The 21779-nt window shown below is 42.5% G+C and overlaps 1 protein-coding gene across 2 annotated transcripts in view; it reads right to left on the reverse strand.

The window, feature by feature from the left end:
* Positions 1–12756: 12756 nt before the first annotated feature.
* Positions 12757–21779, reverse strand: part of zic1 (zic family member 1 (odd-paired homolog, Drosophila)) — a 10746-nt gene continuing 1723 nt past the window's right edge. For both annotated transcript variants that reach the window (XM_072473881.1, XM_072473880.1), the window contains exons 2-5: positions 19748–19876; positions 16059–17037; positions 14336–14499; positions 12757–13852 (exon numbers count right to left, since the gene is read on the reverse strand). In XM_072473881.1, the coding sequence (XP_072329982.1) occupies positions 13655–13852; positions 14336–14499; positions 16059–17034 (1338 nt within the window). In that variant the 5' untranslated portion in view covers positions 17035–17037; positions 19748–19876 and the 3' untranslated portion in view covers positions 12757–13654. The remainder of the gene's footprint in view (positions 13853–14335; positions 14500–16058; positions 17038–19747; positions 19877–21779) is intronic.

Here is a 21779-nt window from a genome sequence, read left to right on the forward strand (position 1 = left end):
TGTACTGGAGGCACAAGTGATATATTTTCAACCAACCATACCTACACTGTATATGACATATTTTATATTTTGAAAGCCCCCTTTTACAGAGATTCGGTGAATGCATTTTATTTTCTGATATTATAGCACAAGAGTGCAAAATAACACATTCAACAGCATTTGCGATTTGAAAGGGCAGCACGGTAGCATTGTGGATAGCACAACTGCTTCACAGCTCCAGGGTCCCAGGTTCGATTCCCAGCTTGGGTCACTGTCTGTGCGGAGTCTGCACGTTCTCCCCGTGTGTGCGTGGGTTTCCTCCGGGTGCTCCGGTTTCTTCCCACAGTCCAAAGATGTGCGGGTTAGGTGGATTGGCCATGCTAAATTGCCCATAGTGTCCAAAATTGCCCTTAGTGTTGGGTGGGATTACTGGGTTATGGGGATAGGGTGGAGGTGTGGACCTTGGGTGGGGTGCTCTTTCCAAGAGCAGGTGCAGACTCGATGGGCCGAATGGCTTCCTTCTGCACTGTAGATTCTATGTTCTATGAAATCTGGGGGAAAAGGATTAAAATACAAAAAAACGAAAAGGATAAAAAAAACGATTGAAATCTGTTGAATTCTACAGGACATACAGTCAAAGTGGGAGATCACTCAACAATTCTATAAAACATTTCATGCACTGATTTTATATAAGCATAAAGTACAACATGTGAGCTACTGGGATATCTCAAACACCCAATAGTATAAATTTGTGGAACGGTGCATCTTAGAAGATTTATATTAAGCTCATGCAATTTTATATCTCAGGCATTAAATTGTCATCTCCATACATTGCACCAGTGGCTACGCTTGAAAAGTGCTTCATTTATTGTAAAGCACTTTGGAACATCCTGAGGGTGTGAAAGGTGCTATGTGAATGCAGGTTTACTTCTATGTGTGGCAACACAAATGCACTGATTCTATTGACAGCTTGACCTTTTCAGTTATTAGTTGTGACCTACATCCATGTGTTTAAAATATGCATGCATAAGAAATTTATGGATTTTGATAGTGAATGTGGAGGAACTATTACCACTGGCAGGAGGGTCAGCCAACATAGGACACAATGTACAATAACTGGTAAAAGAAACAGGAGGAAGATGAGAACTTTATTTTTTGTGGTGTGTTCAGAGGATGTGGGTGTGGTCAGCTGGGCCAGCATTGATTGTCCATCCCTAATTTACCTTGAACTGTGTGGTTTGCTAGGCCATTTCAGAGGGCACTAATATCAAATCTGAAATAAGCTGCCTAAAAGTCTGGTGCACTCATGGGAGCAGAAGTAGGCCATTCAGTCCCTTGCACCTGCTCTGCCATTCAATGAGATCATGGTTGATCTGTAGCCGATCTCAATATACGGGCTATCCCGTAATGCCTTTGCTTAACAAAAATGTGTCTATCTCAGATTTATAATTAGCTACTGATCTAATGTCAATTGCCATTTGTGGAATAGAGTTCAAAATCAACCTTTTTATGCAGAAGTGCTTCCTAACATCTCTCCTGAATGGTCTGGCCCTAGTTTTTAAACTATGACCCCTAGTTTTAGAATCTCCAGCAAGTGGAAACAGTCTATCTTTACATACCCTGTCTTTTCCTGTTAATATCTTGAAGACTTTGATCAGATCACCCCTTAATCTTCTTAATTCTAGAGAAATTAGGCCTAATTTGTATAATCTGTCCTCAAACTCAACCCCGGAAGTGCAGGTATAATTCTTGTAAACCTACGTTGCACTCCCTCCAATGCAAAAATATCCTTCTGAAGGTGTGCTGCCCAGATCAACTCACAGTGATTCCAAGTGGAATCTAACCAGGGTTTTGTAAAGCTGCAGCATAACTCTGAGTCCTTATACTCCAGTCCCTTAGATATAAAGGCCAGCATTCCATTAACCTTCTTGATTACTTTCTGCACTTGCTTGTGGCATTTTAAAGATCTAGACACCTGAAACCCCAGGTCTCTTTGGACATCCACTGAATTTAGCTTTATACCATTTAGAAATATCCCTGATATATCCCTTTTTGGTCCAAAATGGATAACCTCATACTTACTTATACTGAAATTCATCTGTCACAGTTTTACCTATTCACCTAGTCTATCAATATCCCTTTGATTTTTATGCTGTCATCTACACTGTCTACAATGCAACCCAACTTTCATTAGCAAATTTGGATATTGGACTTTCTAATATGGCATTATCCAAGTTGTCAATGAGTAATGTGAACAATTGAGGCCCTCACACAGATCCCTGTGGGACACCACATCCTTCCAAGTTGACTACCTACCCATTATCCCTACTATCTGGTATATGCCACTTAACCAATTTCCCAGCCATGCCAGTAATTTTCCCTCAATTCCGAGGGCTTCTACCTTAGTTAACAGACTCCTATGTGCGACTTTATCAAATACCTTCTGAAAGTCTATATAAAGAACATCCATAGGCATTCCCCTGTCCACTACCTTAGTCACCTCTTCAAAAATGTCAATGAAGTTAGTCAGGCAGACATAAATCGGATCCAATAGTAACTTTCAAAATATATTTAATATAGAAATATTTGCAGGGCTTTGGGGAAATAGTTGGGCAGTGAGAATAATTTGATAGCTAGTGTGATTTTTAAATGTTTGCTGAGATACAGAAGCGATTTGTGCTAATATTACTAAGTTAAAAACAATCAACAACAATTTTAAACTTTAAATTTGTTTTTGAGTTCCTTTTCACCATTTGCAATTACATTGCAGCCAGTGTGATGTTGTGAGACCATCTGTTCCCAAAACAGAAATCGGTACCAAAGTTGGTTTGCACAACATATTTAGTGGTCAACTAGTGTTTGAAGTATGTCCAAGCACAAAGTAATTTCATTATCCTCTGAGCAATGAATATCATTGTGAAATATAAAAGCTACGTTGTACTATAGATTTCAATATTTAAAGAACTTTGAAAAATCCTGAAGTCATGATGAATACTATGTAAAGGCAAATCTTTTTTTTTGAATGTAATCCAGAACAAGACTGGCAATTTGAATCCCAAGCCAATGAGCAGATGACACAACTTTGGTTCCCTGCACCCCATAGGGATGGTGTTATTTGTTTTGTTTCCATATTACTTTCATTCAGCAACAGGCGGGCTCTGCCAATTGATGTGACCCACTGGTTAAATTGTAATAGTGAAAGAGCCCAGGCTTATTCCTAAGCTAAATACATCAATTTTTAAGTGGAATTTATCCAGTACACCATTTGTGAATATTGTTAAATGAGATTTTGCACAGCACAGCAGCGTCCCATGTGGAACTCAAGTCATCTGGTACTGCACAGTCCAATTAGATGGCAACCCGAGTCTACCACTTCATATTCGACATCAATGCCCATCAACACACATCTATATGGTCCTCACAATGACTCCACTTGCACAACTTTAACTGGGCTGAGATTCTCCATTTTGGGGACTAAGTCCGCCGGAAAACGGGCAAGAATCACTCCGGACATTTTCCTCGAAAGTCTGGGATGATTCTCCATTTTCCAGGGGGCTAGCAAAGCCCCAGCGTGCTTCCCGCAGCTCTAACTGCTGGTGGGGCCCTGCTGTCCAGACTGCGCGGCCGTGCATGCGCATGGCGGCCGCAAGTGGGTCCGCACATATGTGCGGCAGCCCACCTCAGCGCGGGCACAGCCGACATGGCGGAGCCACACAGCGGGCCCACGCGGAGTGAGGTAGGCCCCCCAGATCGTGATGGCCCACGGTTCAGTGGCCCCCAATCGTGGGCCTGCCCCCCCCCCCGAAGTTAGATACCCCCACCCCCCACCAGGACCGCCACTGCGGCCGCGGGTCTGAATTCCCGCCGGGTGGTACTAGATGTGAACCACGCCGGCCGGAGTTCGGTCGGTCGACCGCGGGGAATCGCTGCCAGGGCCTGATCCAACGGCCCTCGACCAGCGCCGCATCGACCGCGCGCGTACAACTGGCGAGTCCGCAGAAGTGCCGTTGCACCAGATTTCCGGCGTGATTCTGGCGCGGAGGGTCGGAGAATCCCACTCCTGGTCTTCAACCAGTGGCTACACAATGCAGAGAATAGCTGGCCTGCTCCACTTACCCACGGCTGCAAACTCAAACACATGTATGTGTGCAAAGACTGTGCAGCAAATAGTTATTTTTTCGAGAGTGTGAAGCAGAGTGTCTGCTTCCTCCAAAAATTACAAAAACAAACTTGGAACACCGCGGACTTACATAGAACATATAGCGCAGAAATGTACCAATGGGTCCAATTGGTGCAGGTGGGATACAAGCCTCTTCCCACCCACTTCACTTAACCCCACCAACAAATTATTCTACTCCTTTCACCCTCATGTGATTATCTAGCTCCCATTTGAATATAATGAGTCAACATTCATATTTTACGTCAAACTTCACATCACAGTGGTGTTTAATCCTCCTTCAGGAGGATGACCCTGAGAGGTCATTGGTGACTAAGGACTTCCATCGGATTGCGCCACGATTATGCTTGGCTTGGCGCTTCAGTGGTTTGGATTGTCTTCTGCTGTATGGCTGCCTACCAAACTACCCCGCTCTTACCACCTGCCATCCAGCATCTTGGGAGAGTTCACAGGTTGGTGATCAACCTATTTGGCCGCTTTATGAATGCACCGTGGCCACCATCAGGTCGTGAATCGGGACCTGAGCCCCAGCTTCTGACCCAATAGTTAGGGTCGCGACCACTGCGCCACAAGACCGCCAATGGAGTTTATACTCCACATCAATGCAATGGCATGATGGGATCTTCCTGGAGGACCACTTTGACCGATTCGTTGGCGCGCATCGGCGTGGGCAAAGGCGCAACTTTACCCAGGGCAACGCGGCAACTGCGCCAGTAAATGCTGAGCGCGAGCGAGGTAGGTGCAATGAAAAGAAAAGCATGCCCCTAATGAAAAAAAATGACAAACGTTTTACAGACGACTCGCCCGAAAAGGGCGGCGCGCTGGAATTTGCTACCGTCTTGACGGAGCCAAGTTGTGTCGGACGGAGGGGGGGGGCGGGGGGAGGAAACGTGGGCGCATGAGGGGCTGTGGGCGCACGACTGAGGCGGGCGCACGCGCCCTTGAGAAAAGGGATGAGGGGAAGGCGGGAATTTGCGCCGCGTGCGTCTGGTGCGGAAAGCTGGGCCGCGGCAGGTGATTGGAGCGCGCGGCGGGCGGGCGCTGGAGCCGGACCTCCTGGCGCAGGTGAGCCGCGTGCTCCCCCCTCAGCAATGCACCGCTGCTGTCAAACCAACATAATCCAGGATAATTGTTTCTTTTTTGTCATCCTTATTTTCACAATGCGCATCTTTTGTGGGAGGGGGGTGGTGGGGTGGGGGTGGGGGAGCAAGACTGCAATATCAAACCTCTGCTCGCCTCCCCTAAATTTGGTGCGCGCAAAGGGACAGGCTCGCCGGTAAAGTTTCCTCCGGGGGGTGTAAAATTAACTAAAATAACGAGAAGATGTAGAGGGGGGGGGGGGGGGGGGTGAAGAAAGGCGGGGAGTAACCTCTCACCCGGAATCAGTGCCAGTGAACAGCACACCAACGACTGCGAATAAACACACAGCGAGATGACAAAATTACACAACAGCCACAGTCGGAATCAGCGCAAGATGCCTCCAGCCAGCGGGCTCAGAGCCTCTGCATCGCCTGGCACTGTACTTTTTTGAACAGCAGATTGCTATCTAGCAGAAATATTAATCCACATCCCTGCATCAGTTCTTTGCATGTCATGATGCCCCTCCTTGCTCACTAAATAATTGTTCGAAGCTTGCACGTGAACTCCAGGGTTCGTTGCAAAAGCCACGAGAAGTATCGAGAAATGCACGCGTTTATCTCCGATGAACATTGTGTTTATGTAATTATTTGGAATCTTATTGACAATCATTATAGTAATAACCTTGTGTTGTTTCTTTTGTTTAGCCTAACGCAGTCTACTCGTATAATAATTGTTGAATTTTTCACTTGAGAGTAACCTTGGCAAGAGTCTGCCTTGGAAGCAGGACCAGGACCTGAGCACTTTCTATGTACAGAAAGAAAGAATGTATATGCAGAAAGAAAAGGGCGTTGACTGGGCACACCGTAATCGAACGATTTACTTTCGGAAAGTTGCGTGCAGTGAAATTGCGAATTGTAGCTGGGTGCAAAACATGACACTGCGTGTCCCAGACCGGTGCATCATACAATAAACAATGTGCAAATACAATTTACCATATAAACGCGAGATTTTTTTCTTTAAAGCGATGTAGTGGGAAATTAAGCTAAAGTGCACGTTAACCTTTTTTGTATTCAGCTTGTCTTTTGCCAAGCAGAAAACAGTCACACAAAACCTTCCATGGGGATTCACAATCTTTAATTTGCTACGGCGCTGCCACTGGTTCTCCCATCAGGGTTTTATGGCAGTTTCGAACGTAATATTTTTCGTTGCTACCTTCCTTGTCCTCGGTGACTGCGGGGGGGGGGGGGGGGGGGAAGTAACCTGGCAGATGACAACACACCGAAAAAGATGAGTCTGCTTGAAACGTAGACCCACGGAGTGAAAACAAGGCAAGCCAGGTTCTTCCTTGACAGGTCCAGGACTTGTTGGTGAACATTTGCGGGGTCTGCAACGCATTAACTTTTCCAAGTGATGAGTTGGGGTTAGGCGCCCAAAGAAAGGCACGCCTGGATCTTTGACAATTAAAATATTGGTTATCAAGCACATATTACCGTGTGTGGTAGAAAACATGTATTAGTTTCAACTGCCTTTGTTAAGCATCACAGCACACTGGTATGCGCCGGTTGCTCCCGTCTTTACGACAGAAAGATAGCCGAGATGTTAATACGTTGAGCTCCCAAGTTCAAACAGATATTTTAACACTGAAAACATGCGGCGTTTTAATAAACTTCGCCTGTGTAGTTCGTTCTCAAAAAACAAAGTACTGTTCACGATTGAAATAAAGGCCCTGTGTCATCATAACAATTAACTCAGGCTGGACAGTAAAAATAGTCTTGACATTGCAAACGTTTTCTAGCTGTCTATGATTTTTTTCATCATATGAGTGCTAGTTTTATAAATATATATAGCTAAAAAATCATTACTGTGTTCAATGTTTATTTAACACACGAGAAAACACAATAGTACCTTTTCAGCGTTGTCTCGTGAGTGAATTACACCGAAATTAACTGCTAAAAGCAAAGATAAAATCACCCTCACAACGTCACTGCTGCACACAAGGGAGCTTATAATGTAATATCGCCTCACTAGATTCGAAATACTGTTCAGGCAAACCGGTGGAAAAGTATACATTAAGCTCGCAAAATAATGTTTATTTATCTTGCTTGCATCGTATTTACATTCACTAATACTATTAACATTACGATGGCCATGCGTTGCTAGTGCTCAGTCACAGCGGTTTACACCATTGCATTTTTGCAACCACGATAAACCAAACTTCCCCATTCGACCTGTGCATCGCAGAGTGTTTCATAATTCCAAAGTTAATGGAATACGAAAAAGAGTGACGCACAATATTATGGTAATATGCCCAAGCCAATTGTTCAAAGGAAAGGGATTCGTGCTTTGAACACTGTCTATTCAGAGCATAAGATAGATTTAACGAGGAAAGAAAAGGCAAACGCAACCAGCCAAAACTGTGCGCCCCTGTTACCTCTGCCGAATTAATTTCACTACAGGTGCTTATCGCTCGTTGCTGCTGCTGGTGCATTCTGTTTACCTGGACCGACCGTTGCTGCGGGTTCCTTTACTTTGCGACACAATTCAACGATCAATCAAGTTGCCTTTTTGGCATAGCCGAAATGTGTGCTGTATATTTGTTTTGGAACCGTAATAAGGGGACAGGGAGATGCATTAGTTGACTTCTTAAATAAATATTGTTAAAGCGAATCTAAATTGACCCGCATTACTTCGACTGGACATTGTACGCAGTCAAATTGATTCGGCTGCGAGGTTCGTTTACTGTCCTGACACTTATTTTCCTGAAATGCCAATTATAATCATGTATGTTATGGATATCAGCCATGCAAATACTAGCGGGCATAAAGCACACATGCGCACACAAACACGCACATAATATAAGACAGGCATTGCCACTCCGCTTCCCCCTCGATAACCGCGGTCAGCGTCCACCGAGAGAACATGGATCCATCACACAGAATTCGCCTTCAAAGGTGCAATTCACACACGACCGTGCAACCCTGATAAAGCCCAGAAAAAGTGCAGATTTTTGTGAACATTGGAGAAATATCGCCTTCAAATCGTGGGCTGGTGGTACATTTGAACGATTTGAGTTTTATGATATTAGAGTGAGTTAGCGCGCGCGGCATCACACAAAACTAGCTGAAAATGCTGATCAGTGCTCACATCAATCAATAAATTTAACGTTTGAATCTAGATAAATTATGTCCGTCTAATAATTATATCACAGGCCTATGTCAAGGAGCCAGCAAAGTAATTTAGCATTTTAATTCTGGTTGCGTATGCATTGCAAGTATAAATATGTATGCGGGGGGGGGCATTTAATGTATACAGATGTAATTATTGTTAGGTCGCATTAGTGTGTGTTAGAAGCTGCCGTAAGTGACGGGTAACTAATTTGTCCTGCTCGGTGTCAGTGGCCAGCCTATGCTACAAGGTCAGTAGATGGCGATTATAATAAATATTCACCAGCACGTGTAGCACTGTTGGCCACATTCCCAATGAGCGCACTGCGCATGTCCCGCGACTGGCGACACTGCAACCCACCGCCAGTCCGCCTGTTCCAAGCATGTTTCACTCTAATAGAAATGTCTCCCTGGCACAAAAGTCATTTCAGACCAGGAGCGCCGGGCAAATGTTTTGGTGTGTATTTTTGTTTCATAAAAGTAACGGCGATTACTGTTCCCTTTCCTTCCCCGGTTGCCTCGGTAGAACCCCACCCCCCGAGCTGCCGAAGCGGAAATCGTAACGCCAAATGCAGCATTTTTATGCTAATTCCCCTTAAACCCCCTTTTTGTGTGTGTGTAAAGTGCGTCACCTGGTAACTTCGTGCTATTGTGTGCTATCATTCTAAGGTTGGAATAAATGTTACAAATTGATGACAGCTTCCAGCTGCAGATTAAAAATAGCAGCGATGTTCCTACAGGCTGGTCGTGTTTCTTTAGTTAGTGAATTGCAGAGCTCTCAGGAGCCCATGGGCCCTCAGCTTGATTTCTGGAGGTAAACAAGGAGAAGTTGTAAATTCACGTAGACCGTACAGTATGGTCCCCCCCTCCACCAAAAAGAAAGAAATACTTCGGCACAATTCGGGTTAACTTAATTTGCAACGTATTGTTCAGAAAGCGAGCTGAAAAGCAAACATGCATGGCGATATCCTCGTGTACACGCGCGCACATGCATGTCCATAAACCTCTTTAATTGAATCGATTCCAGTTGCCAACAGTGAAACTGGCGGTTTGTGCGCGCGAGAAACCTTCACGAAGATGTATGCTGCCCCCCCCCCCCCCAAAAAAAAATAGGAAGAACTCGTTGCACTTTCTAAACGAGGTGGATCAGAGTGAAGAATTAATAAAATGGAGCCACACCAACTCTAACTATATCAGTTAAACCCTGTAGACAACGGTAGGATACTGCACTTATTCCATGCTGTAAGCGTAGTTATTTCATCCCACCATTAAAGACAATGATCGTCAGTTGTAGGCATCGAGATATTTCGGGCGCTCTAAGAACGGGCCTTGTGTAAGCCTATGGTGTGCAGAGCGGAGACAAACAGTCTTTAAGTATTTTGTTGTCTCATTTATTTGTCTCCAATGTTGTATTTGTTGTCAGCAGCGATACACATTCCGTGTCTGGAGAACCAGCAGTGAGCATAGCACCGACCCATGTTATCAGTCTGCGCTTGTTTATTTTTTGCTAAATACCAAAGAAAAACGGCCATGTTCAGCTGCAAAGAGGAAAATGTACTGTGTTCAGCTTTTGGCTTCCCATACAGTACTATATTATATTTTCCAGTTAAGCAGGGCAGAAATCAAAAATAGGTCTGAAAGCATTTTCTCCAAGTCAGGCCATTCACAACGAGTTTCCTTGGTTTCTTTAATAGTAATATTCTACCGCAGACCCTTGTGGGTTTCAAAAAGCAATAAACCATGATGGGAATAGCAGTTTTTAAAAAAAAGAAATTAAACAAGGAATAAAATCCACTTAACCAATAACGTTGCACTTCTACTTCCAGCCCCGTTTTGAGGTGTGCCAAAAGAAAGTCTAAAAAAATCCACTGCTCTCTTTGTGGTTCTTTGGGTTTTGGTCGCAATGATTCGAATCGTTGTGCTAGATTTTGCAACAACAACAAAAAAGCGATGTCGATTGTGCTCGAATTCCTATTTGTTAAAGTTGCAAATGCTAAACTTTTGCTGCCATCGATTCGCCGAGCACTCGCGATGTTCGACAAACCAACGATGGGTTTGGAACAGAGAGGGGACATTAAGGTAAGATTTGGCATTCGCTACCAATAAAATAAAGCAAGTAAATTTTAGAATGTTTAGATAGAGTGGGTTTTGCCAGTCATGTCCCATAATCTGGAAGAGCGAGAAGCTACTCTGCTGTCCGTGCGATTTCGCAACCTGTACAGGTTCAAAACACACTGTACCTTACATGCAAACTTTACTTTGTCAATGATATGCAATTATTGGCGCAGTTTCACACAGGTTCCAAAGCCTAACTCCAGTACATTTGTCTTATTTGTTGATATGTCATGAGTGCTCAGAGCAGAACTTGCAATTATTATTGGCATTAACCTATTAAACAGCACCAAAATCGGATAACTGTTTATATTGACAAACACTACGCTCTCCTGCACGCCATAGCTGTCTTACAATGATGTGTATTTGTGTCACCCTTAATACTAAATACGTTCACAGAATGATTTAAAATTGGGTATTTTTTCAAATGTTTTACTTCATCTCGCCAGCTTTGATGGCTCTGCTGCTGAGATTCGCAAATTTGCGAATAAATAAAAAATATTCAAATGTATCTCGGCCCGTGCAGCAAAACAAATCTCTGCAAATGACCTTTTTTTTTAATGTTGTTGCTCAGCGAATCTCCATCTCACTGGCAGCTCAGCCTTTACAATCCTTCCTTCTGCAAGGTGGCGCTCTATGATTTGGTTTTACTTTGAACACTGCGATGGCCGACTGTTACTGGCTGCTGAAAAGATTAATTTCAAAAGTGCCATTATTCGCGCGAACGTACATAAGGCCACGGCTTGGTTTTTTAAAAATCCACAAGCTAATAAATTACTAAATATTATGGCTGGAACATATGCTCGCTGGCTAGAATCAGCGTTCTGCTCACTGCCTGTTAAGACTATTCCAATCCGTTGTTGCAAAACACCAACACGACGTTTCAGAGTATGATTGCTGAACTAATATTTACGAATGTAATTGCATTTGGTGCTACATTGCGCTCTCTAGACCGGATGGATTTATCTCTTTCTCTAAGCCGTCTGCTCACCACACAGCACTGGCCCCTCTAACCCTAATCTTTGAATAAGCAGTTAAACTATCAATCTCATCTCGCGGAAGGTCAGTTTCTGTTATGTACTCCATGGACATCACAAGCATTCGTAACTTTAGCTAGCATCATGATTTGTGTTGTCTGTTGATATGTTGTCTGCTTAATGGGGCGGTCATGCAAGCTACAATGAAGAACAAAGCCCAACAGTTCCAACAAGCGTAGCTAAGTTAGTGGAAGCAGTACAGCCTGCAAATCTATCAAAGTAAATAGCAAATAAGACAATCTGATTTAGTGAAACAGGCGTTCGGCTACAGTCATTAAACATAAGCAATTTCGATTTTTATTTTTTTCTCTCACTTAGCAATTTCTATCAGGGCATCTTCGGATGGAACGGGATATAAAAAGTGGATCGGAATTAAATAAGTAAAGGCGCATAAAGAAAATCAGATTACACAAAATAAATTGTGTTCTTGTAGATTTAATTTCGCACTAAGTGGTTGGGTTTAGAAGCATTGGTTATAATTCACAGAGAAGAACATAAATTAAAAATGATTTCAATTAATGCCAGCTATTAACGATTGTAATTGTAATGATATGAAACCACGAAGGCCTCAGCTCATGGTAAAAACGTATAGGTGCATTTTGTTTGCCCCTCCATATGAAAAAGTTTGAGAAATCTGCCACAACTAAATCTTTAAAGGGTGTTTATCATGATGCCGAATTATATAGATATATTTTAAATTCCACGGTTTTCAAAAATAATGCAATATTTATCAACGCAGACCCATAAACAAACGTGTCTAAAAAGGGCACATTGTTCTTTCGCTAACTTCCTGTGAAGTCAGGCGGTTGGTGCCTTTACACACAGCGCATCAATTAAATGGCAGCGTTAATATTTATGTCGGGGGGTAATCTTTTCCTCTCTAATATTTTATGGCTGCTATTGCAAGCTCTGAAAAGTTAATTTAAAATATTATTATATAGTGATGCAGAATTTTGGTTTTAGAAATTTAGGTATGAATACTAATTACGCAATAAACTAATATCAGCAGGGATGCTTGCATCCATCATTTTTATATTTCCAAAGGCACTTTTCTGCTGGTTTAATAGAGACGATTCCAGCAACGTAAAAATGTGTATATAATGTATGCAGAATATATATATACGATTTCACTCCCTGTTTCCTTGATTATTTTATTCTGTGATGTGCAATAATCTGCGGGATGAATAAAAATACTGAATGCAATGCATTGGATTTTGGAATCTTTAATATTGTACGAAATGTTATGGAACAGTTTGTAAACTAGGTTTTACATACGAATGCATCTTTCATAAATATCGAATATCTGTAACACGTAATACCGGTAATTTACGTACATGCGGATAAATATGGAGATTGGGGATATATACATAAATTTATCGCAACTGCGAAAACAAGGAAGAGATAAATTCCTTATTTTGCTTCAATATCAAGTCTTACATAAAACAAAGTTACATTTTAACACGGAGTTCCAAGCTTGCACTACGATTTTTTTTGACATAACAAGCAACACTTTGAACACTTCACTACTCCGACTAGACTTCGGGACGAAAGGTTTGCACTGGATACAAAAAGCACATTAATAACAATAGTATCTGCTAGCTTTCTGGTGCTCAGTTGAGACTGAAATACAAAGTAATTCACATTTTGGTACACATCGACTATAGTAACTTTTTTTGCCATCCATAAACAAATAATTGCATTTTTTTTTCAACCGTCGCCCAGATATTCAAATACCACGTTTGACAAATCCCCTGTGATATGCCTATGTACAAGATTCAAACATTAGACTTTTGAACTAGTAATTCTATATTTACAAAAAGGAAAGATAAAAGGCCGCTGCCATAGAACACATGCAATTTCGGAGCTGTGTCAGTTCTTTCTTTAAACCTAGCACTAGGCAATGGCTAGAGAAATAGCATCGTCCCTACATGCATTTTAAAAATCGCTACTATGCAACCTTTCAAAGGTTTGGGTTTCTTCCTGTTTTATTCCTCCCGGCGTCTATTGGCAGCTTTTTTTTTGTCTTTGATTCCTCGCGATCGTAACTTTGGAGACTTTTCTGAAAAGTTTTTTGTATGCTTTTGTATTTTTTGATGTATGTTTACTTAAACGTACCATTCGTTAAAGTTCGATGAGAGCGTGCTGTGGTTGTTTGTGTGGTGGACTGCGGACGATGTCGGGGACATTGAACTGTTGGTCTGGTTTTCTGTTGTCGGCGACACGATGGTGGGAGGTGTTGAGGACTCGTAGCCAGAACTTGCCGCAGGAGAAGGCTGTGACCCTTGAGAGGATGCTTCGTGGACCTAGCGAGAGAGAGAGAGAAAACATCCACGATATCAGACTATAGACAACTATGGCGTTCCTATGAAGCTTTGTTAGAAATTTTAAACGTATATATATATGCACAATACAGAGCTTAACATGATAAGGCATTTCAAAAATTCCAACTCGTGTTTTTTTTTAAAAGATCTGTTGCAATATCCCAAAGTTGCTTAGTAATAAAGTCGCCAAAAGAAAATGCCCGAAATTATTTACAGAAAGGTGAAAATTGCTATGGCTGTCAACGATGTTCAGATTTGACCTATGATAAAATAAAATATGTGGACCAGACAAGGTTATAAAAGGGGGTGGTATCTCTTTAATTTAATGTACACAGTGTTGAAGCTGTCAGCCATTCAAGGCGACCATTTAATTTCCTTGCACCCCCATCAAAACGAATGGTACTTCTTTCATGCAACTATAAATACTTCGCGACCCGAACCGAGTATTTTTCTTTTAAAATTTACCTTCATGTGTTTTCGTAGAGAGCTGGGATGAGTGTAGGACTTGTCACACATTTTGCAGAGGTACGGCTTGTCAGAAGTGTGCACGTGCATGTGCTTTTTGCGATCGCTGCTGTTAGCAAATCGCCTGTCGCACCCTTCGAACTCACACTTGAATGGTTTTTCGCCTATCAACAACGACAATTTTTATTAATACAATTTTAGCTCCTCTTAGATTCACTATTCATATGTACATTCACACACACATTAATATAGCCCTCCTTACGACTATATATATATATATATCTAAGGAAAGCAGCCATCGTGAAAACAAGCACTCATTTTGGAATTCCCTCCCGTATGAATCTGCAAACACCCCTCGCAAACCCTAAATATCTCTCGCGATTTCTTTTTTCTTTTAAATCCATGCGATGCACACAGCTCGGAATTTTATGAATAATGAAGAAGATTAATTAATAAATGTTGATTCTTTGCTTAATTTATGATATCTTCAATGGCTGGTTGCGCGGTGTTGCAGCTGCCGTGGAGGCCTTGTACGAATCTATGAATGCTTATTTGCCCATTCAGAACTGCAGTGATACGTTGAATAAAGTTGAAAATATGTAACAGGGGCAGTTTTAGATTTCTGTTTCTTGTATGCAATATCGTCCCTCTCCGAAACAAGCATCGCTCCTATGACGAACCAATGCAGCCCTCTGTAACGCAAACGCTGAAATAGCGTTTTAAAAAGATAGCGGAAATGATTATTTGCTAATTCTATTAACGTTTTCGCTTTAATTAAACCGTTTCCAATTCTGTTTATTTAGAGTAAGCGTTAGTGGGAATCCCATGCAGTGAAGTGAATTGTTGGTAAGTGCCCCTGGAGGTTTTATAGTCGAGAAAGTGTTAAAACTCGACTTTGCAAAATCTTTACAACTACCTAACCATTATGTGTCATTAACACCGACATTGTTGTCCAGTACTATATTCTCTACAATCGCACATTGTGAACCAAGTTTTAACAAGGCTGTAAGCCCTGGAGAGCCCAAAATATATGTCATGGTATACATATATTATACGTACAGATATACACACACACACACATATATATTTCAATATTCATTCACACATAGGCACATGTATACGTACAGATACATTTAAATATATGCGCTTGCGTATACAAACGTTAGCATTGCAGTTATATATGCACGCTCTTGTATACATATGTAGATATATATATAAATATACAAACACAGCATAAGGCAGAAAAGAGAAAGCGAGAAACAAAATGATACACTCCAATTGCTGCTTCTGAATTGCTAACGAAACTAAACAAACCAGCAACAGTGGCTATTTTCCGCTTCGGATAAAATTATGCTTGGTAACAATTCAATTTAAAAGAAACACTGATCACAATATATCTCCAGCTTTCCGTCAATGCTGGAATTATTAAGCAATGCATTTAATGTCCTTGCAGAACTTCACGGAATCTAATGCCATTCTAAATATTTAAAAGAACGGCGCCCACAACACCAAAATACAGAGAACAGGGAGTTAAGGGAAATCAAAATACTTAAACATGCTAATTTTACTCTGATATAAATATTTATCTGCAAACGCATTTACAACACGCTTACTGGATTACTTAGATTGTCCCATTTATTTATTTTTTAAGAAAGAAAAATATAATTGAAACGGCTAAAAATGCTTCGCAGTATTGCATTCTCTCTAAATACAGTCACCATACCTGTGTGAGTTCTTTTGTGGATCTTGAGGTTTTCTGATCTGGCAAAGACTTTACCACAGCCGGGGAATGGACAGGGGAATGGTTTCTCGCCAGTGTGGACTCTGATGTGATTTACAAGTTTATATTTGGCTTTGAAAGGCTTTCCCTCTCTTGGACACTCTTCCCAGAAACAGATATGGTTCGATTGTTCAGGTCCCCCAACGTGTTCCACTGTTACGTGAGTAACGAGCTCGTGCATCGTGCTAAAAGTTTTGTTGCAGGATTTTTTAGGATTCGTCAACTGTTCGGGCTCTACCCATTTACATATGAGTTCTTGTTTAATGGGCTGCCTCATGTAACGAAAGAAGGCCCCGGCCCCATGGTGGGCCGCCATGTTCATGTTCATGGGGCCATAGCTGTGTAGCTGGGTCGAGGCGTAGTGGTCCGATCTGGGACTGGTGACCTGGCTGTACTGGTCGGCTCTGCCGTACATGTCCCCAGAAAAGCCTAAGCGCATTTGGCCGTTCATTACATGTGCATTGGGAGAAGCGTGGGTCGTCGCCTGCTCGTGAAGACCCGGGAACAGTAGGTGCCCCGCAGCGTCAGTATGTCCATGGGGTCCCGCAAAGCTGCCCGCAGCCGCCGCCGACGCGAACAGGCTGTGCCCGGCGCTGGCCGCCGCCGCTTCCCCAAAGCCCCGATTGCGAAACAGAAAGTCGCGGGTCGAGTTGAACGCTGCGCTGCTGTACGAACTCACATGGCTGGGATGGTGACCCAGGGCTGCGGCGTAGCCCGGAGCCTGCGACGTGAAGGCAGTCTGACCCGATGCGAGATCGTGAGTGCTGGGGCTGATTTTAAAAGCACCCATCCCATCAGCAAAAGGATTTATCCCCAGCCCCACTTCTCGATCGTTGACATCGCCTGTTGAGTGATGTCGGGATGCTCCGAAGGTAGTCACTCCAAGAGTCGGATATTGAGGTCCAGCGTCCAGAAGCATCGTCTGGCGATGGGGGTACAGAAGGAATAATGATAAAAAAGAGCAAAACTACAGGCAATTCACAACGAAACTTGCTTAATATAAAATAGTATCTGAGTCTCTTTGGAGGACTTGCAGAAAACTCCTTTTTTCCCCTCCCTCCTCCTCCTTCAGCGTGTGGGAATTTGCTGGAGATATTTCCCCCTCTGCAAACGCAAATCATGCAATATTGTCTTTTGCGGTTTATCTTCCTGGGGAGAAACTTTCACCTCATCAGCCGGGCGGTGAGCTCGAGAATGATAGCGGCAATCATTCCTGCAGATAAATGAATTGAAAAGACAACACCATCCCCTTGATGAATGGGAGTTGGGGGAGGAGTCACGTGGCGCCCGGCGTCCCCGCCCATTGGCCAGGGCCGTGCTGCCCCGTTGCGCCCCGCCGCCAATCAGCGGCGCCCGCCCTTGGTCCAGCGCCTAATTGGCCCGCTCGCCTCATCAATCCCAGGTATTGTGCGCGCATGACAGTCGCTCCTGATAAATTATTGTCGAGCCCAGATTTCCTTTCTTTTTCTTCTCTCTCTTTTTTTATATATATAATATGGAAAGAGGAGGGGGTGGGGGTGGAAGGGGTGGAGGGGTGGATGGGTGGGGGGGGGGGGGGGGGGGGGAGAGAGGAGTCCTGAAGAAAAAAACTCTTGTCTTCTTCGACTTCACAAATCAGTCACCCCTTGTCAGACTGTTTGAAATTCGTTAATGTGCCGCAACTCCAGACGAGAAATAAAGCGGGCGGCTTCCTTTGTTGTCCAGTATCTTTTTGATCGCCGGTGAAAATTCACTTACCCAGATGAGTGAGCAAAAAGAGAAAGAACACTCTTTTGAATTGGGTTAGGAAAATGCATATGTTTGGATTCAGTACAAACATACAACACTTGGTTGTTTTCGAGACGAAACCCTTGATTAACCTGTCTTTCCCCATGTAAAAGGCGATTGAAAACATCTTGCTTGGGCCTTTTTTTTCCACAGTGACACTGAATTGCCCTATACATATCTATAGGTTCTCAAACAATCACAGAATAGCTGCAAGTAAGGATCTCCCCCCCCCCCCCCCCCCCCCCCTTAAAAATAAAAGATGTGGTGCTCTTTTCACTGATCAGGAACAAAGAGGGCGAAAATGGTTTATGAATACTGTCAGCTAAGAAAAATGTAGTTTTTCCACATCATGTTTTTAGTTTATTTCTTGCCATTCACGGCCCCAAATTTGTTAAAGTCCATCTCATGTGTTCCTGCAAAGTAATTTAATTATTTACGTGAGGCCAATGGTTTGCATATTCATTAAGTCTAATTATATTCTAGTAATAGAAACGTAAAAAGCCAACAAAGACTCGGAATCGTTCAATTTACCTTTTGTTCGCCACTTCAATGAGTTTCCTTGAAGCTAAATCTTTGCGTTAAAGTCTTATTTTATAACAAAGCAGTCTTGCAGCATCCTTTAATAATTATCTCCGTTAGTAGACCATCACTTTTTGAAGGGCACTTTGAGATAGTTGCCGTGTTTCCTGCCCACTCTCTTCCCACTTTTTTCTTCTTCTCGAACTACACATTTATACGAACACTCAGACTTGCAGACTTCTAACTCACACTTTAAAAAAAAGGGTTTTCATAGCAAGGTACAACAGGTTAACCTGGGGAAAAAATATTATTCTCGCGAAGGTTTTGGCGTAAATGAAAACGCGGCGGGTTTACATGTCTTCCTTTGGCAGTTGTCTGGCAAAGGAAATTCCAGTCTTATTTTGCAGCAGCGTTTTCTTTAAGAAAACAAGTTTAACATTAAATGTTAGAAAGCTGGAGGAGGAGGGGGGGGGGGGGCGGGGGGGGGGGGGCGGGGGGGTAGTGGGGGGTGGGGGGGGGATAGAAACTCCACGTTTGAAGCTTTGCAGCAGCAAAGGGGTTTAAATGGGTGACCGTTGAGTGCCTATTTCCAGCTTACGACGATTTGAGGCTGTGCTTACTTTGTGATGGCTGTGAGGGCGACATGGTTGTTTAATAGAGAATTCCAAGTGCACATCTTTAGATGTTTTAATGATTTAGAATTTTCTTTTGCAAGGGTGTCTGGTGCCAGTTAAACTGTTTTTTTTTCCGATGCAATAGATCCCAAGCTTGTTGTGCACATAATGAAATGTTTTTTTTCTGCTTTAGTCCTGTATTTGCACCGCAAGAATGAAATGGAACGCGATATTGCCTTGCTGGGCGAGTACAATAGCTAACATCATGGCATTGCTCTAAATGATGCAATATGCCGAAAACATGGATATTAAAATCACAGCAGTCTAGTAGCAGAAGCAGGAGTAATTTGATTCAAAAAGATTTACTGCTCACTGAAAGAGTGTGCAATTCTAAAGGGACACTTTAAGAGTCTGGAAAGTAAACGTTTCCCCGAGCATTATCTTTGGGCTACATCTCCTGGTGTACAAAGAAGGGCTGATTTTAAAAGTTGTGGGATGGTGGAAGTTATCAAGTGGGATTTGCGGCGCTCTCCGCAGGAAACGCAGGCTGCTTGAGTTCAAAGCCACATGCACCGACGTGACATATAAGCCATTAAAATATCATCCTGACGGCTCATTTCTGCTTCATCATACATTCTCTAACTGCTTCCAGAAACCTTGAAAAGGCGAAATGAAGAATGACTACCTAGTCAAAGCGACAAAATAGATTTTTTTTTTAAACTTCGAAGTTACCTGAATTAAAAGGTCGAAGGCATCTTCAACAGGTGGAGGACGGTAAGAGAGGCACGTGTATTCAACTGACTTTTACTAAACGACTCCTGACCTCGGCATTTCCATCATCTTTCATGTAAATACGGTTGACTAAAAGAGAATGGAGATATCAGTCAGATTTTTGTTTCCTCAGAATAGCCCTTGTCAGGGGCCATCATGGTGAATAAAAGCAATCTAGGTGCGAAGGGCTCTGAATTATACATTTCCATTCGAATGCACTTGTGTGTACCGATATTTTCCCTCGGATTGTTTGCAGTCGATGGCTAGCAAAGCATTTAGTTGTTCTGGGAAGGGTGGGGTTGGGGGTAACATTTGCCTCGGGGTGGAAGTGTTAGTTTACAAAAGGAATTGTTTTCACTTGATTTATAATTCTTGGCTATTTTATTGAATCTAATTTAAAATTTAAATTTGATTTATTTCTTGAAACGAAATTAATCATTCAATCGTTTATTTGCGCCTAACATATACGTTGCTGTCAGTAAAGTGTAACTTTACTTATATGCGCATTTTGTTCGGTGCGCGAATGCATCTTTGAGTGCAAAGGAACTTCTTCAAAAAGTGTGCTGAGGAACGCGTGTCCTTTACCCCGCGTTCTCGATAAGCAAACGCTTTGGAATATTGAGGTAATGAATTAGTGATTGCGACCACGCTCCCCTTAAACACATATTCCCATTAATGGAATGACATTTAAGTAAATTCAATTGTAATGCAAAAGTATCTTGCAAATGTGTTCCTGGTGACTGACCCCAGCACCGCATGTTTAATTGATATCTTTTTTTTTTAACACAGATCTGGATTTCCTCATTGTTTGAAAAGTACTCTTGCCAAATGTCATCATGTAGTTAAGGTTTTCTTTTACAGTTCCAGTGCGTCAGATAGTTTTTCGGTTTAGCATACTTATCACTATTAAAACTGATCCCAATCATGTAGTCAGTTTGGCTTTTGCGCTCAAAAGTAGCTCTGAAGTCCCCGACTTTTGAAATACCATATCTTTTGACCCCTGACCCGTGACCGACCACATGTGCCAGAGCCACACAATGCCACATAATGCATACCTTCGAGAAAAATTAGCTGTGTTTGAAAGTAAAGAGTCGTTGGCCAAAGTGGGAACAAAACAATAGTTCAAAATGTAAACGCTCTTTATCAGGACCAGGAAACGGAATGCCAATTTTTCTGCTACTAAATCTATCCGCTAGTTAGATACGTTGAGATTCGGTGCTCGATGCCTCAATGCTCTCTTTCGTACGTGTGTGTGTGTGTTTTAATTTATTATTTTTCTTATTATTCATGCAACCGAGATTGTATATCATTTTTACACGTAAACTGGAATAAACCTTCGTCGAAGCAACCCCCAATTTAACTGGTATTCAAGAGATGTCTAAGCAAAATCAAAAAGTCAGCTCCGCTCAAACTGATTGTTTAAATAGCGCCCAAAGCCATCCATTTAAGCATTTTACTATACTTCCGATTAGGCAGACACTCACATTTCTAGTATTTTGTTTCAAGTTGCCCATGGCTTTGAATTAAAATTCCAACTGCCTGAGGTTTGCCTGAGAAACTTTGGGTGGGGGGCGGAGGGGATGTGTGTGTGTGTGTGGGGGGGGGGGGGGGGGGGTGGAGTGGGGGAAGTTTGAAGGTCAACCTTGCCTTTTATCCATTATCTGCCTGCTTGTATATACGTGCATCATATCGCTGTTGAGATGTGATTGGTACTTTAACCGATTTGTTATACAGATTATTGTTATTTTCTGGAATACTTCCAATATGTTTGTGTGCGTCGTAATATATATATGAGAGAGAGAGAGAAATTATCTACATACTATTCTCACATAAATTCCGCGTTACAAACTTTGCAGGTCTTCCACACAACGTACCCAGGTGTCCCGAGATTGAAATAAAATATTCTGATACTAAGTCCTTTATCTTATTGTTTACTGAATTTCTTCTCGGGCTGTAGATGGTTTAGGATTTCACTAAAAGTTCAAAGCTTCCG

This window comes from Scyliorhinus torazame, chromosome 14 (genome assembly GCF_047496885.1).
Source record: "Scyliorhinus torazame isolate Kashiwa2021f chromosome 14, sScyTor2.1, whole genome shotgun sequence".
Classification (NCBI taxonomy): Eukaryota; Metazoa; Chordata; class Chondrichthyes; order Carcharhiniformes; family Scyliorhinidae; genus Scyliorhinus; species Scyliorhinus torazame.